General features: G+C 42.3%; 1 protein-coding gene across 2 annotated transcripts in view; it reads right to left on the bottom strand.

Moving 5' to 3' along the window:
• cables1 (Cdk5 and Abl enzyme substrate 1) overlaps positions 1-14,839 on the bottom strand; it is a 57,437-nt gene extending 42,598 nt beyond the window's left edge. Inside the window, exon 1 of one of the 2 annotated variants that reach the window (XM_061979258.2) lies at positions 14,179-14,839. In XM_061979258.2, coding sequence (XP_061835242.2) covers positions 14,179-14,729 — 551 coding nt within the window. In that variant the 5' untranslated portion in view covers positions 14,730-14,839. The remainder of the gene's footprint in view (positions 1-14,178) is intronic. The other variant, XM_061979259.2, reaches the window with a different exon arrangement.
• Positions 14,840-17,443: the final 2,604 nt, after the last annotated feature.

The raw sequence follows: 17,443 nt of genomic DNA, 5'->3' as shown, positions 1-17,443 counted from the left end.
TTGTAGCAATGCGCCACGGCAACATATTAGCCGCCAGACCTTTAAAAAAAATTTTTTTTTGTTTTTTTTTTTACATTAAAACAAATTAAAGTAATATATTGTATTGTAGCGTCCAGAAAAAGACCAAGTCTGATGTTCTTTTTAGCTTCTATTGCCAATCTTATGCTCACAACGGGCCCAATCCCAACATGTATTTCTTTCCTGCACACATGTCTGTCTCCGTGTTTCACTCCTAGACACTTAACACTTCCCCTGTGTCCGCCAACATGGTGTGTTCACAGACAGTGTGAAAAATTAACATCATAACACACTAACATTAGGCCTGGGCCGATATTCGATAAGTCAAAGTTGGTAAGTTTTCCAGCGTCGATAAATCGCTATGTGTATCCTTCAAGAGCATTCGTGCTTTTCAGAGGGTAAATTCTGTCTTTGACCCTTCTTGAGGCGAGGTTTGTGTTTTTAATGTGCGTGTTCGGTGAGAGCTGTAACTTTTTTGCATTGGCTTCTGTGGCTGCGGGCGTTTGTACTACAAATAAACGGTAGTAATGATAACCGCTTTAAAACTCCCGACGGTTAGTATTACCGTATTAAATAAAAATGATCAAAGAACCGTCATTCATAACTGCACTTATAGGGACGGACTGGTGCTATATGCTAACATGCAAACAACAGACATTGACGTTACGAAACTTAATTCCCCAATCTAAACTTGTACAGACACTTTACTGTTTAAACAAGTGAGCTACAGTATTCACATTAAACATAAAGAATGTGCTGTTTTTGCACACAGTGATCGATAAACTCGACCGTGTCAAGTTGAAACAGACGGACTCCAACGCCATTCAACAGGAAGTAAACTCACATGACGTCACATAAACCGGAAGTGAAACAACTCATCGGCCTTTACAATAAAAGATAAACATATTTAAACACACAAATACAAGTAATATGGCTCTTATTAAGCCAGAACAATATTTGATGTTTCCTCTGCCAAGAAAGTATAATGTGTCTATTTATTTTAGTTATTAAAAAAATACAACTTGGTTAAAATATTTTTGTGCGTATAAGTACTTTTTGAGGACATTCAACAATACCACGATAATGATAATCGTGATTGTTTCGGTCACCATTACTTTATTTATTGTTTTGGTTGTGTATATTTGAGGGTTTTGATAGCGTTCAAAATTCTATCAAAATGTTTTAGCACAACTTTGGTAAGCTTTGAAGCCGCACCGCTTGAAGGATTGTCGGCGCATTTAACACAGACGAGTATTATTATGGTGTGTGTATAAGGTAAGACATTATCTGGCGTTTTGTTTCGCAATATTATGCAAAAGCAACTTTTCTTACTGTGACTGTTTTGAGAACTCTGGGGCTGGGCGTAAGCAGCATAGGAAGGGGTCTGGGAAGGCTAGATGGTCTGCTGAGCCACCAAGGACTGAAAGAGTGCTAGGTGAACCTACCCTGGTTAACATGTTCCAAGACTTTTTGATTGGAAAGCAACGTATGGAAGCTGTCTTGGTCTGTGAACTCCAGGAGTTAAAAACTGTCTGTAAAAGGTCTAGCCTAGATCACTCACTCACTAACCAAAATGCTAACCGTACTCCTGATGATAGTCGTTGTGAGCAGTCACCCAAACCCAAACCCAGAACTCGCCCACATCCAACTCCTAGTCCTCAAGCGTCGCCGTCCAGAGATTCCTTGCCACCTGACCTTCATCTCCGACAAGGCCCAAAGATGCGCCCTTTCCAGCAGGGTGAGGACATCGAAAACTTTCTTGTCCGCTTCAAGCGCATCGCTCGCACCTGGGGCTGGCCTCAGTCTGACTGGGCCTGCCGACTTGTTCCACTCTTGACCGGCAAAGCCCTGGATGCCTATTCTGCGATGGAGGAAGATGCTTCCAATGTCTACACTGAGCTTAAAGAAGCCCTCCTTGCTAAATTTGATATCTCTCCTGAGACTTATAGGCACCAGTTCCGGTCAACCTACATTCTGCCTGGTGAATCTCCCAAGGAGACTTACAACAGACTCAAAGGTCTCTACAGAAGATGGATCAAGCCAGAGCAGCGTTCCAAAGATGACATCGCAGAGCTTTTCATTCTGGAGCAAATGCTTCGCATGCTGCCCAACGAGATGAAGACTTGGGTTAAGGAACACAAGCCAGAAGATAGACTTACTGCTGCTAAACTTGCAGGCCAGTACTTGAATGCTCGTAAAGGGCTCCGAATGCCAAGGCAGCAGAACAACCCGGTAGCAGCAAAAGGTGCAGACGACCTGTCACACCAAAGAGGTGAGCAGAAAGCAGGTGGTTACAGCACCTCAGGGGATAAGAGAGTGTTCCTGAGACAGAGTCCAGTGAAGGATCTCATCTGCTACCACTGTCAACAGCCAGGGCATCGAGCCTCAGTCTGTCCCTTGAAAGGTCCCAAGCTGTCCAGCTTCTGTCATGTTCCCCATCCATCTGTACCAGCTTCAGTCATGGCACCTGCTCTTGCACCCAATCCTGAACCCGAGGCCAAACCTGACACTGAGCCTATCATGATGCCAGCTTGTGTTAATGGCCGTCCAGTCCAAGCACTGTTGGACACAGGTAGCTCCATGACACTGCTGAACCATTCTTTTGTGTCACTTGGCAATCTTGATTATCAGCATGCCACAGCCATTCAATGTGTCCATGGTGATCAAAGAAGATATCCCGTGGCTGATGTGACCATCGTCATCGATGACCAGGCTTTCTTGCTCCGTGTGGGGGTTCTTGACCACATGCTCCATGACATGATCTTGGGCAGAGACTTGCCTATTCTGCATGATCTTGTTCATCAGGCACACAAGCAGAAAGCAAAGTCCAGTTCTATTCCAGCCATTCAAGAGGCTTATCCAGTACTCACTTGTGCCCAGACAGCCAAGCTAGGGCTGGAGCCTCTTCCTGACTTGGACCCTTCTCTATGCCAGGGTGGTCAGAAGGGCCCCCCGAAAAGCAAGTGCCAGCGTCGCCTGGAGAAGATCCAAGGTACTCCACTGTTGGGTGATGTGTCAAGCTTGAAACCTGATGAAGAGTGGCAGGTACCTGAAGACATCCGAGAGCTACAGAGAGCTGACGTCTCACTGACTCCCCTGCTGGCTAAGATGAAAGACACTAACACCCCCTTGCAGCCAAACCAGGGTGAAAAGTATGTCCTGGAACATAGAGTCCTGTATGTAGCAGATCAGCCAGAGAATCGCTTGGTGGTCCCAACCTGCTGGAGGCCCCTTGTACTCCATCTTGCTCTTTCCATACCCTGGGCTGGTCATCTTGGGCAAGACAAGACTCTCGCTCGAGTCAAATCTCCCTTCTTTTGGCCTTTAATGGTCAAAGATATTATTGAGTACTGTCAAACCTGTCTGCAGTGCCAGAAGACTTCTCCGAGACGACCTGAGAAAGCCCCACTACTCCCTCTTCCTCTCATTGATGTTCCTTTCCAGAGGATCGCAATGGATATCATTGGACCTCTGGAGAAAAGCACTGGAGGCCATGAATAGGTCTGCAACAACTAAGCGATTAAAATCGATTATAAAAATAGTTGCCGATTAATTTAGTCATCGATTCGTTGGATCTATGCTATGCGCATGCGTTGCGGCTACGTCTCATGGAGGTGGCAGTAAGCCAGCCAATAATGTGTCATGTGCAGCTCACGTGACGACGCCGTCTCCTTTGCCTGGAAACATTAGAAAAATGGCGGAGGAAAACAGTACGGATAGTTCAGCGGAGAAACATCTCGAGGTTATTGCTTCAATGGAGAAAAGTGTGGGAACACTTTACTTTAAAGACTTCAAAGAAGACAGTTTCCTGCAAAATGTGCAGCATGGACCCTCGCATGGCACAGAAGTACAACATTGCTTCGGGAGAAACATGTTGGAGCCATGGATGAAGGGAAGAACTCACGATACGTAACTTTTTAAGTCCATAGTCTGAGTACATTGATCCGTTGTGTCCGTCTTTGTGTGTTTTTAATATTTTGTTAACGAGGAGATTTGTTTTAAGGAAGCGCAGCAGCAACTGTTGTGTATGAACTTTCAGAGTGTTAGAAACTTTTTGGAGAGTGCAACGACTTCATTTTCTGTGTTGTTTTGAGTCGCAACAGGCATTCATGAGTTCAGCTTTTTTGTGAGTAACGTTAACGTTATGCCTTTGAATACATGTATTTTGTTATAATGGATGATTTACATTTTGATTATTTGATTATTTTCAATATGCTTATTTTGATGAATTATATAGGCCCATTAACGCATCCGACTTTGAAATTTATTTAGAATATAAATGTACTATATATATAATAAACTATACTAACATTTCCTCTATTTATTACTATTGCAGATTTTGGGTGCTTTGTTTCCTCTTGATGTTTCTCCCTTTTTGACACTTTGGGATTTATATAAATGTTTCTAAACTGTTACCAACTGCGTGCCTTGCCATAATTGGTTTGAAAGTCTGGTTTGCAAAGGTTACATTACCTTTACCCGAGGCGGTGTGTGACACTTACCTTCTGGTACCTGCTGATCTGTATTTGGGATCTGCATACATTCTGAAAAATTACGCGCGTCCGCGCCAAAGTTGATGAGCTTCTTCTTTTTCCTTCAACTTCTTGTTATGGGACATTCATCCTTCGCTGTTGCCATGTCTAATATAAAGTAGTGTAAAGTTCTTATTTATATCTGTCCGTAAACTCCTTTTAATATGACTCCTTTAATGCGCCCTATAATCCCGTGCGCCTAATATATGAAAAAAGATAAAAAATAGACCATTCATCGGCAGTGCGCCTTATAATCCGGTGCGCCCTATGGTAGTACCATTTAATGGAATATTAATCCCATCTAAAGCAATACAAGGCAGCAGTTTAACCCTGGAACTGATGATTTCCACCAGAAGCCAATCATAGAGGCTTTATTGTACCGCAGTAGTTCCTACGGTGTTTTCTGTGTGCAGCAGCGGCATCCTGGAGTGTTGTTATGTAATCATGTGACGATTGCCAAGCATGACCTCAGCGCCCATAGCGCCGTCGACCTCCCAGCCACAAAAGCATGTGGCCTAAACGTGCAAAACTCAGAAACCAAAGGCTGCTTGTCGCAACAACACACAACATCCAAACATGACAAGACAACCGTTTTCATGCATTTACTTCCCTTCGTCTAACTCAGGGTTGCTCTGCAACTTCCTGAAAGGAAGCGAGGCCCAAAGCCACAATCAAGTCTGAGGGGAGAGAGTGAGAGTCTGTGGGGCGCCTGGGAAAGGAAGTGGAGGAGCGGGTGGAAAAGACTGGAGAGAAAGGCTCTCCCATTCAGGCACCTTTCTGGCCACCTTTCTGCAGCCTAGGGAAGATAACCTTCAGCAGCAAATAAACATTTGCTGTCTGCGTTGACACCTTATCAAACATTAATATCACCAGAGATAAGATAGGTCTGTTTTCCTCACCTCACAGGCAACAACATTAGGTACAATTACACAACCCAATTAGATCCAATGTAATAGCTCTATTGAAATGACCAGTGTCAAACATGTCTGCATTATAATAACACCTTTTTTTTTAATATGATGTACTAAAATATTAGAGGCAGCGCTCAGGGGGGTGCAGTGGAGTTCTCCTGCAGTGCAAACTACTACTACTACTACAATAATAAACACAATGAGCACATGTCAAGCTAAACTGAGAATTATTATTGTTGAATGAACAGGCATTTTTCTAGATTTTTATTTTTTTATGTATAACGACACAATATTTTCAACACACAGTATTAAGGATGTTGCCACAAGAATTCTAGAGAGCACGCACACAAATTAAATAATAAAATACTTTTGTATGTACAGTAAAACATTAGTCATAAGCCCAATATATGAATACAAGATGATGTAGAACGTGTATAATGTGTATATTGTTAAGAAAATAATAGATTTTATATAGGGTTTATTATGATATTTGGCCTAAATTTTACAATATAATTCTACAAAATATATTGTTATGGGTACATTATTGTTGTGTACTTTTAGGAAATGTACGTTTTAAACCACATTTACTCCGTGGAACCATTGGCGAGTAAGCCTGTATGCTGGAAATTGAAGATTGTGGAGTGTTTTTTATTTATTTAATTTTTATGCAAGTTTTTATTTTAATTTTATTTCTGCTTGTATTTCTTTTATTTGGGTTTTTTATCGTTGTATGGTTTCTTTTTCTGTGATATGGATCCCCCTGGGTCTGAAATTAAAAAAAATAACTACTATATATGCAAGTTCAAAGTAACCTACATTTAATTAAGATCTGATCCTTTGGCATATTTTTAAAAAATGAAAATACAGCAGAAAATCTCATAATAAACATGTTTGGATGCTTATGTCTCTCATATTATAGCAAAAATTTAACATTTTCAATTGAAAATGAGGTTTAGTTTGAGCAGTGACAGATGATAACTTGTGGTTTTTGTGCTATCCAACCATCCTAAAACTGAAGTCCAAGCCTTTTGAAACGAGGAAAAAAATAGTTTTAGGACCATGAGTTGGTCCTCTGAGGGGTTCTTGGCAGCAGGTTGTGCCATTGAGAAGCACCGCACAACTGTTAGTGACAGCTGTCACAATTGCTTGTATTCCGTCACGTGACTTTTCCCGGAAGTGAAAAACTGTGGTGGTCAACCAAGCCAAGATTGCTGTTGTGCAACAAGCAGCGCACAAACTATCAGTGCGCAAGAGGCCTAGATCTTCCTGCAAAAAGCAAATACGAGCAAAAAACACCCATACCAAACGTGCTTTAAGAAATACAAATATTATCAAGATAATACTTTAATGGGAAATACTAAACGTTAAAAGTATATCAAACAAACCTGTAACAAAGTGATCACTGCAAACTTGTGCATTCTTCGACTGGAGTGCGTGCTACTTCTCTCCTCGTCTTTTTGTAAAATCTTGCACTCTTCGGCCCTTCTTGTCTACCTCTCGAGGAACGCTGAAGAAACGTTTATGCTTTTTGCGGTTAGAACGGTTCGTACAGCCGAAAACAACGCAATCAGGAAATTTTTTGACGAGAGGCTCAATGGCGACTTGTACCCATTGAGAACAGACGCCGGCTTGACCACCACGCATATTTAATGAGCTAGCGTGAGCCGGACGTGACGTTATTTAAACCAAGTGATAAAAAGGACATCTCTAAAAGGACTCGTCCATGTTACTCCTTATGAGCAGACTCGATTCTGCAAGAGTCGATACACAGCTGATACACACATAAATGTCTTGAGTAGATAACACAAATAACACATTATGATGATGATTATATTATGAGTGCATCTTAAAGCAGCACTAAGTAACTTTTCAACCTTCATAAAATATTTTCATAACTTTTGGGATGATACATGGACTTACATGACACCTCTGTCATGTCCTGAGGGAGTCTGTATGACTTTTACTGGCACTTACCGACTTTGAGGACACACAAAAAACTACAAATGTGCTCACTTGCTTTACGGCAGGGGTGTCAAACGTACGGCCCGCGAACAGGTTTTATCCGGATGAGTTTGCTAAGTATAAAAATTAGCCCAAATTTTTTAATGAAAGAAACTGCTGTTCTAAGTGTGTCCACTAGATGTCGCAATAGCAAATATTTGTATCTTTGTAGATTATGCTACATATGTAAAAATATAAAATAAACCACATGATGTTAGTGCACCAGTTGAGGAAAATGAGCAAAGTACATAAATAACATACTGTAATTTGATTTTGATATTTTTTTTATCTTGATAGATTGAAAATTAACACCAATGAGTTGACTGAAAAACATTATCATATAATTTATTCAGAAAGTATAAATAACGACAAATAAATACTATTAACCGCAACATGTAAGTGAAAAAAAACCCAACAACAACATAATTTGTACATTTTCAGAATGTGCTTGTTCTATTTTTAAACAAAGAAAACAATCTGAAATCGTCTTTATTTTTAAGTTATCGTGGCGTGATTTTACCAGTCCGGCCCACTTGGGGCCATGTGGCCCCCGATCTAAAACGAGTTTGACACCCTTGCTTTACGGCATACATCACTCTCCCCATTCGTTAATAAGACGGAAGTCGATGCGAGCGCCTATGTGCAATTACTGCCATCATAGTAGAAGCCGTAGAACAACCAAAGAAACGAAAAGTTTTGTCTGAGGTGACAAAATAAGGAAAAGGGAGGCTACCCGGATAAAAGGACAGTCAAGGATCAACATTGGCCCGGCTTTCGCTCGCTGAGACGAGGAGGGATTTCAGACCGATGCTGCCTTGGCTCTGTTCCTGCTGGACTAGTGAGTGACTTTCGATGCTCAAAACAAAATGATAATGCTAATGTAAGCGGTCAAAAATAAATCAATAGTCACCAGCTCGTTAGTGTGCAGTTCCACACTGACACGACCAGCCACGCAACAAACTCAAAAGCACCGCATAAAGAAAAAAACAATCCGAAGACTGCAAATCGCAAATATAAAGTTTGAGTAAAATATGTAGGTTCCTACTGTGGAATATATCAGTCTTACTGAATCATGGTGGTATTATGGTGTCAGTTTGTAGCTACGTGACAGTAGTTTCTGTTGATTTACCACGCTTTACGCTGGTCCTCATGGGAAACGTGATCTTCCTTCAGGCAAAACACTACCACTTTTATCCACTGGCGCCGCCAAAATCAACCAAAACTGAAAGTTCTTAAGTGGGGCTTTCACTCTCACCCTGTCTTTAAAAACTAGTGACGGGTCTGTAGCTTTAAATCGACAATTCCTTGGATGCATCACAGTAATGCGCTAAGACATGCAAAATTGAAGCGTGTAAATAACTTCCTCCTATGCTGCCAAATATATATTTACTATATTTTCACCTTTCTTCTGTCATCTCATCCTTGTTCCAAAGTGCTAGTGTGAATGTTATAGGGGCGGCATGGCGTAGTGGGTAGAACAACCGTGCCAGAAACCTGAGGGTTGCAGGTTCGCTCCCCGCCTCTTACCATCCAAAAATCGCTGCCGTTGTGTCCTTGGGCGGGACACTTCAACCTTTGCCCCCGGTGCCACTCACACCGGCGAATTGAATGATGAATGACAGGTGGTGGTCGGAGGGGCCGTTGGCGCAAATTGCAGCCACGCTTCCGTCAGTCTACCCCAGGGCAGCTGTGGCTATGAAAGTAGCTTACCACCACCAGGTGTGAACGAATGATGGGTTCTACATGTAAAGCGACTTTGGGTACTTAGAAAAGCGCTATATAAATCCCAGTTATTATTATTATTATTAATGTTTAAAGGTGAACTGTGTTGAGTGAAGTGTTCCATGCTAGCTTTGTCGCTATCCAGGTGGAACAAAACGTTTAGCATTTTTGATATGGGGTGGAGGTAGTTAAAAGTTCTTGATTTGATTCAAGCAACTTTATTATTGAACTTTTATATTAACATTTATGATGTCGTTTTTTTTATGTAATTAAATTAAATAAAAAAATATTCAAACTTTACAAAATCTCAGGGGACCCCCCACCCCCTATTCTTGGGGCCCGGGTACAACATCCCCACTTCTACAGCGCTGGCTATTTAATTGGCAGCCCCAGGGGCCAAATCCGGCCGGGGAATTACACCATACTAGCCCCCGCACCCCCGGGTTCAGTTCAGAACTTAGTAGACCAGGGGTGTCAAACTCATTTTAGCTCAGGGGCCGCATGGAGGAAAATATGTGCACACGCGGGCTGGATTATTAAAATCGTGGCATTAAAACAAAAAAAATAAAGATATCTTCAGATTGTTTTCTTTGTCTTACTTTGGCCAAAAATAGAACAAACACATTCTGAAAACATTACAATAAAAATATAGAAAAAAAATACCGGCAGCGGTAAAGTTTAGATCCATGAAGGAAAGAAGAAAGTGAATTAATTTACATATGCATAAAAATGTGTTTTCTTTTGTATTACATGTTTTAATGAATTAAGTAACGTTTATGACAACCTTTTTCCAATACACAATATAGAATGTGAGATATAACAGGATAATGCATACATTTATCATTTGTTTTCAAAACGGTTACAAAACAGTGGGACCCAAAAAATTTACTGTGGGACTTCATTTTTGTGACTTCATGGCATTTTGAAAAATTCCTAGCGCCAACACTGATGGAGTATTGGTGCGTGCAAAACAGCAGCAAGCGGCTGTGGCCTGCGGGCCGGTTCTAATACTAATGAAATAATTAATTCAGAGGCCGGATCTGGCCCACAAGCCTTGACTTTGACACCGAGGTGGGAGACAAACATTTTTGCAGCAAATTCCTAAAAACTCTAGAGAGCTCCTGTTGTATAGAGGATCTTGGACCACTGTAAACACATTGGCACTGGGGTCCAAACTTGTAATTTACATAACTTAGGTGTTCCTCAAGGCACCCCTTTGTGTAGCTGCGGCCGCAGAAACACTCTAAGTTGCACCCACAAGGGTGACGGAAACTAAAGTGAACGGTGTTTTAAGAGACATGGCCGCAGGGGCGCTGAAATTGCAAAAGTGGTAGTTTAGTTTGTGACGTGATTCAATATGGGTAATGCAACGCACAATTGGTTGTTATAATTTCAGTTGTTGAATGTACCGTATTTTTCGGACTATAAGTCGCTCCGGAGTATAAGTCGCACCGGCCGAAAATGCATAATAAAGAAGGAAAAAAACATATATAAGTCGCATTTTTGGGGGAAATTTATTTGATAAAACCCAACACCAAGAATAGACATTTGAAAGGCAATTTAAAATAAATAAAGAATAGTGAACAACAGGCTGAATAAGTGTACGTTATATGAGGCATAAATAACCAACTGAGAACATGCCTGGTATGTTAACGTAACATATTATGGTAAGAATTATTCAAATAACTATAACATATAGAACATGCTATACATTTACCAAACAATCTGTCACTCCTAATCGCTAAATCCCATGAAATCTTATACGTCTAGTCTCTTACGTGAATGAGCTAAATAATATTATTTGATATTTTACGGTAATGTGTTAATAATTTCACACATAAGTCGCTCCTGAGTATAAGTCGCACCCCCGGCTAAACTATTAAAAAAACCTGCGACTTATAGTCCGAATAATACGGTATTTCATTTTCGGCTGATTATACACAACCCCAACCCTAACCCAAACCTAGTCATACACTTAATTTATTTTCAGCAGCTATTGTTTTTTAGTTATTTTTTCTGATTTCCGTGTTACGTATGTCTCTCCAGCTTAGGGCTGGGCGATATATTGAGTTTGTAAAATATATAGATATATTTTTAAACAAGATATGAATTTAAAAAAATATCGTAATATCGATATAATTTATTTCACGCTAAAATGGCCAAACGCCGCTTATTTGTTGTGTTCCTTGATCTCCCCCGCTCCTCACTTCCTCGCATGGGCTTATTGGTTGAGATTAAGCCAATCAGAGGCAAGATAGGGCGGGTCATCGAACCAGGAAGGGAAATCACAACAGACATCCCAAATGACGACAAAAGAGTCGTAGGAGAGAAGAGCGATTTATATATTAAAAAACTAGTGGAAGATGGCAGAGGGATTCTCTTCTTTAGATTTTTCTTTGAGCGATGTAGACCAGGTCCAGGAAATTCACAATGCGTCTACTTGGCTACATTTGGACAAAAGTATGCGTCTGAATAAAACATTCATTTGAGTTGTTTACCATGTAAGCCCAAATCAAAACTGTTCTCGAGTGCCATATTTGACACGAAAAATGCTGCCAAAAATGTATTACTTGAACAGCTGTTATTTATTTTACGTAGAAAGAATATTTTTCTATTCTATTCATGACATGTAATTCTGTGCTACTTGAACAGTTTTTTTCTGTGCTGTTATTACCCATCTTGTCTAACTTGGTTAATAAAAGTGCCACTGACTGTTTACAGTACAGTTGTCATTCACTTCAATTTCACTGAATCTCGCTCAAAAATTAATATATTTATACTTTCACCGGAAAATATATCGAGATATATATCGAATATGGAGTTTAAGTACAAATATATCGGGATATACTTTTTTTGTCCATATCGCCCAGCCCTACTCCAGCTTCACTTCCGTTGTTGTCACCCCTGTGAGCAAGTCTTTAAGACACGTTTTTTTTTTTTTTCCTGAAGCAATCATAACAAACGTTATTGTATATAATTATGTTGCACGTTAACGGCATGTTTTGAACTTGTTAAAGAAAACAACACAACTTTAGGACAGTCCTACATTCTGCCATGTAAATAAGCTACTTCGACACCAGCAAGAACAACAACGCATTGAGTTTCCACGTCCCACTTTCGAGCCCTAATATGTATCCATCCATCCATCCATCCATCCATTTTCTACCGCTTGTCCCTTTCGGGGTCACAGGGTGCTGGAGCCTATCTCAGCTGCATTTGGGCGGAAGGCGGGGTACACCCTGGACAAGTCGCCATCTCATCACAGGGCCAACACAGATAGACAGACAAAGGCTTGGCGCAGTTGAGACAGTGGTCGTGCCAGCAACCTGAGGGTTCCTGGTTTGATCCCCAGCTTCTACCAACCTAGTCACGCCTGTTGTGTCCTTGAGCAAGACACGTCACCCTTGCTCCTGATGGGTCGTGTTTAGGGCCTTGCAAGGCAGCTCCCGCCATCAGTGTGTGAATGGGTGAATGTGGAAATAGTGTCAAAGCGCTTTGAGTACCTTGAAGGTAGAAAAGCGCTATACAAGTATAACCCATTTACCATAACATTCACACTCACATACTAGGGCCAATTTAGTGTTACCAATCAACTTATCCCCAGGTGCATGTCTTTGGAGGTGGGCGGAAGCCGGAGTACCTGGAGGGAACCCACGCAGTCATGGGGAGAACATGCAAACTTCACACAAAGATCCCGAGCCTGGGATTGAACTCAGGACCTTCATATTGTGAGGCACATGCACTAACCCTTGTTCTACCCGCCCTATATGTAAACATTAGAAAAAGAAACCAGTGATTCTCAAACTGTGGTACATGTAACACTAGCTACAACTATTAAATATACATGTTTTTAGTGAATAGTTAGGCCTACCACGCTACTGTATTTTAATGTTGGTCATTACAGTGGTACTTGGAGAGCCAAGAGTTTAATTAGCAGTACTCAGCAATTAAAAAAGTCTGCATGAGTGCATGCTTAAGAGTCTCCTTGGTGCTTTAATGCAGTGTTTTTCAACCACTGTTCCGCGTGCCATGAGATACAGTCTGGTGTGCCTTGGGAGATTATGTAATTTCACCTATTTGGGCGCCTTCCGCCCGAATGCAGCTGAGATAGACTCCAGCATCCCGGGCGTCCCCAAAAAGGGACAAGCAGTAGAAAATGGATGGATGGATGGGTTAAAAATATTTGATGCAAACCAGTAATTATAATCTGCAAATAAAGTGCCTTTGTTGAGTGTCGGTGCTGTCTCGAGCTCGGCAGAGTAACCATGTTATACTCTTCCATATCAGTAGGTGGAAGCAGGTAGCTAATTGCTTTGTAAACGTCGTATATAATGCTTAAACCAAAAATAAACAAAAGGCGAGTGCCCCTAAAAAAGGCATTGAAGCTTAGGGATGGCTATGGAAAACTAAACGAAAAAACAGAATGCTGGACGACAGCAAAGACTTACAGCGTGTGGAGCAGATGGCGTCCACAAAGTACATTCCGTACATGACATGACAATCAACAATTTCCACACAAAGAAGGATAGCGTCCGCACAACTGAAATAGTCTTGATTGCTAAAACAAAGCAGGTGCGGGGAATAGCGCTTAAAGGAAGACATGAAACTGCTACATGAAAATACCAACAAAACAGGAAAAGACACCAAAATAGGAGCGCAAGACACACAGGAAAACACCAAAACAGTCCAAATAAGTCACGGCGTGATGAGACAGGTCATGACACTTACTTTGAGACAAGAGCTATAGTGATGCATGCTTGGTTATGGTTTGAATTCATATCCAACAATTGCAACAATGACTTTTTACTGTCAATATCAACTACCGAGTTTACATTTTTAATGTTTTCTGCTGGTGGTATGCCTCAAATTTTTGAACAAAAATGTGCCTTGGCTCCAAAAAGGTTGAAAAACACTGCTTTAAGGAGAGTTGAATTGTTTCTTGTTATCAGAACAATGTGCAAAGTTGCCTGGAGTCAAGTGTTGACATGCGTTACCTTGATCTCTGCAGCTCCATGGCAGAGTTGGCTATCTGGCCGCCCTCCAGACAGTAGTTCTGGGAGCTTTGTCTGGAGTACGCCGCTGGTACGATCCCCTGAGTGTAGGTCTGCAGTCTCCCCCTGGCAGAGGCTGACAGCGCCGGGAAAGACGAGCCGAAATTGGCCGCAGCGAAGGCGTCGCCCTCGGCGGACTCTGCGGCAGCCAAGGAGCTCGTCCGGCTGCTCGCCAGGAGAGCCTGGTTCGCCAAGGAGAGAGTCTGGGCGGCGGAAGTGTTCGCGGCAACTGCGGCGGTGTTGTTGTTGTTCTCTACGGGCGGTGCAGTTGGAGTAGCCGTAGCCAGGAAGCTGCTTCGAGTCCGGGCTTCCAGCGCGCCTTCCTCGGCGTCCTCCTGCTGGTCGGCGGCGTCCTGCACGGGTCGCCCATCCAGGGAGATGTTGGTGAGGAAGGACAGCGCCGCTTGCCTCCGCCTGGGGTCGATGCGTTTCCGCGTCTGCTCGATGCCGTGCAGCGTGGCCGTGGAGGTGCTGCTGCTGGCGGCCGCCGCCATGCTCCGTGTACCGCCCACGGAGCTGCGATCCTCTCACCTGCAGCACATCAAATAAAAAATGTGTGTGTAAGTGTGTGTTGCGGCCTGTCTTTTAAGTGCACGCGTGGAAGTGGGTGAAAACAGGCAGGTCACGTGTGTGCAGTATTGTGGCAGCACAGGGAACATTTGGACCAATCAGATGTCAGCAACACACGTAGGCTTTGTACCACCTTTTTCCTGACTATGAAGCACACCACATGCATTCCACGTTTCGGTAATATTTCATGCACATGTGCGCTACTTCAAAGCGCAGTTGTTTGCAAATCCATCAATGGGTGCTGACAGGAAGAGGCTCTGTTTGTTGCAGGAGAAATACACCAAGGTCTGTGCTCGCGTCCAAAGTGGCACATTTGCAGTAACAGTGACCCCTGGTGGCATAAAGTGAACAGTGCGTTTTTGTTGGCGTTGCCACAGCTGGTAGACTACTCCCCCTAGCGGTGGATGTGTAGGACTTCATCCTTGTGGCTTTGCTTTGACGTTCTCGCAATGCTGATCACAGCCGCTCGGAGGCACACTTGCACATATCAAAAGATAAGGACGTTCATCAGCAACTTTTTTCCAAAATATACATGAAAGGCGCCTAGTACCCATTGAGAACAGAGCTAGCTTGACCACCACGCAAATTTAATGGGTAGGCGAACGTGACGCCTGTAAAATCCAAGCAATATTAAAGTTAAAAGTTAAAAGTACCAATGATTGTCACACAACACTAGGTGTGGTGAAATGTGTCCTCTGCATTTGACCCATCCCCTTGTTCACCCCCTGGGAGGTGAGGGGAGCAGTGAGCAGCAGCGGTGCCACGCCCGGGAATCATTTTTGGTGATTTAACCCCCAATTCCAACCCCAATTCAATATGTTTGATTGATTGAAACTTTTATTAGTAGATTGCAGAGTACAGTGCATATTCCGTACAATTGACCCCTAAATGGTAACACCCCAATAAGTTTTTCAACTTGTTTAAGTCGGGGTCCACATTAATCAATTCATGGTACATGTGCATGGTAATTATAAAAACATACTCCTTGTTGTAAACTCTTCTCGTTGTCATATATATATATATATATATTAACATACATATTCTCGCCCGGAAAAGGGTGGAGTGCCATCTCCAGGTTGGGGAGGAGATCTTTCAAGTACCTCGGATTCTTATTCACAAGTGAGGGAAGAGTGGATTGTGAGGTCGACAGGTGGATCGTTGCGGCGTCTTCAGTAATGCAGACGCTGTATCGGTACGTTGTGGTGAAGAAGGAGCTGAGCCGGAAGGCAAAGCTCTCAATTTACCGGCCGATCTACGTTCCCATCCTCATCTATAGTCATGAGCTTTGGGATATGACCGAAAGCTCTGTCATCCGGGAGAAGCTCAAAGTAAAGCCGCTGCTCCTCCACATCGAGAGGAGCCAGATGAGGTGGTTCGGGCATCTGGTCAGGATGCCACCCGAACGCCTCCCTAGGCAGGTGTTTCAGGCATGTCCGACCGGTAGGAGGCCACGGGGAAGACCCAGAACACGTTGGGAAGACTATGTCTCCCGGCTGGCTTGGGAACGCCTCAGGATCCCCCGGGAACATGGACGAAATGGCCGTGGAGAGAGAAGTCTGGGCTTCCCTGCTTAGGCTGCTGCCCCCGCGACCCGACCTCCGCTAAGCGGAAGAAGATGGATGGATGGATATACATATATATATATATATATATATATATATATATATGTATATATATATATATATATATATATATATATATATATCCATCCATCCATCCATTTTCTACCGCTTGTCCCGTTCGGGGGCGCGGGGGGGTGCTGGAGTATATATATATATATATGTAGAAAATGGATGGATGGATATATATATATATATATATATATATATATATATATATATATATATATATATATATATATATATATATATCCATCCATGCATCCATTTTCTACCGCTTATTCCCTTCGGAGTCGCGGGGGGCGCTGGAGCCTATCTCAGCTACAATCGGGCGGAAGGCGGGGTACACCCTGGACAAGACGCCACCTCATCGCAGATATATATTTATATAGTTTACGACAAGCAAATGTCGCGTGCATTTTCTTTGCACTGGCTGCACTTACAATGTATAACCACTAGATACTGCTGTTGCACAAGAATACATTATATCATTGTAACCTACAGCTAATGTTTACAAGACTTGTGGAGCTTGTTGCAATATAGTGGCCAACGTATCCATCATTACCTTCATTCATTTGTCATTAGACTACTTTTTTTCTGAAAAACAAAACAAAACATGATTTAATACAATATACTAAAGCTATCTATTTGATTTAATCTAAAGGTTCTCAAACTTTTTTCACCAAGTACCACCTCAGAAAAAAACCTGGGTGTCCAAGTATCACTTTAATGTCCAACAGTAAAATACAGTAGCGTAGTAGGCCTGAGTATTCATTAAACCAAGACAAAAGTTTTATTTAACAGGTATATTTAATATGTTTGGCCACTGTAACATTACACACAGTTTGAACAGTAACTATTTGAATATTTAATCAAGTACCACGGTTTGAGAATCGCTGGTCTAATGCTTTTCAACGCAGAGCCTTGGCCTAAGCTTGAAACTAATCTGAAGGACCCATCAGCCCCCTTTTGCACAGAGGCTCTGCAAAAGAAAACGCTTAGCTTCCTGTGTTTGTGCC

Source organism: Nerophis lumbriciformis, linkage group LG19 (genome assembly GCF_033978685.3).
Source record: "Nerophis lumbriciformis linkage group LG19, RoL_Nlum_v2.1, whole genome shotgun sequence".
NCBI classification, from domain to species: Eukaryota; Metazoa; Chordata; class Actinopteri; order Syngnathiformes; family Syngnathidae; genus Nerophis; species Nerophis lumbriciformis.
This window is presented reverse-complemented; position numbering and strand designations above follow the sequence as displayed.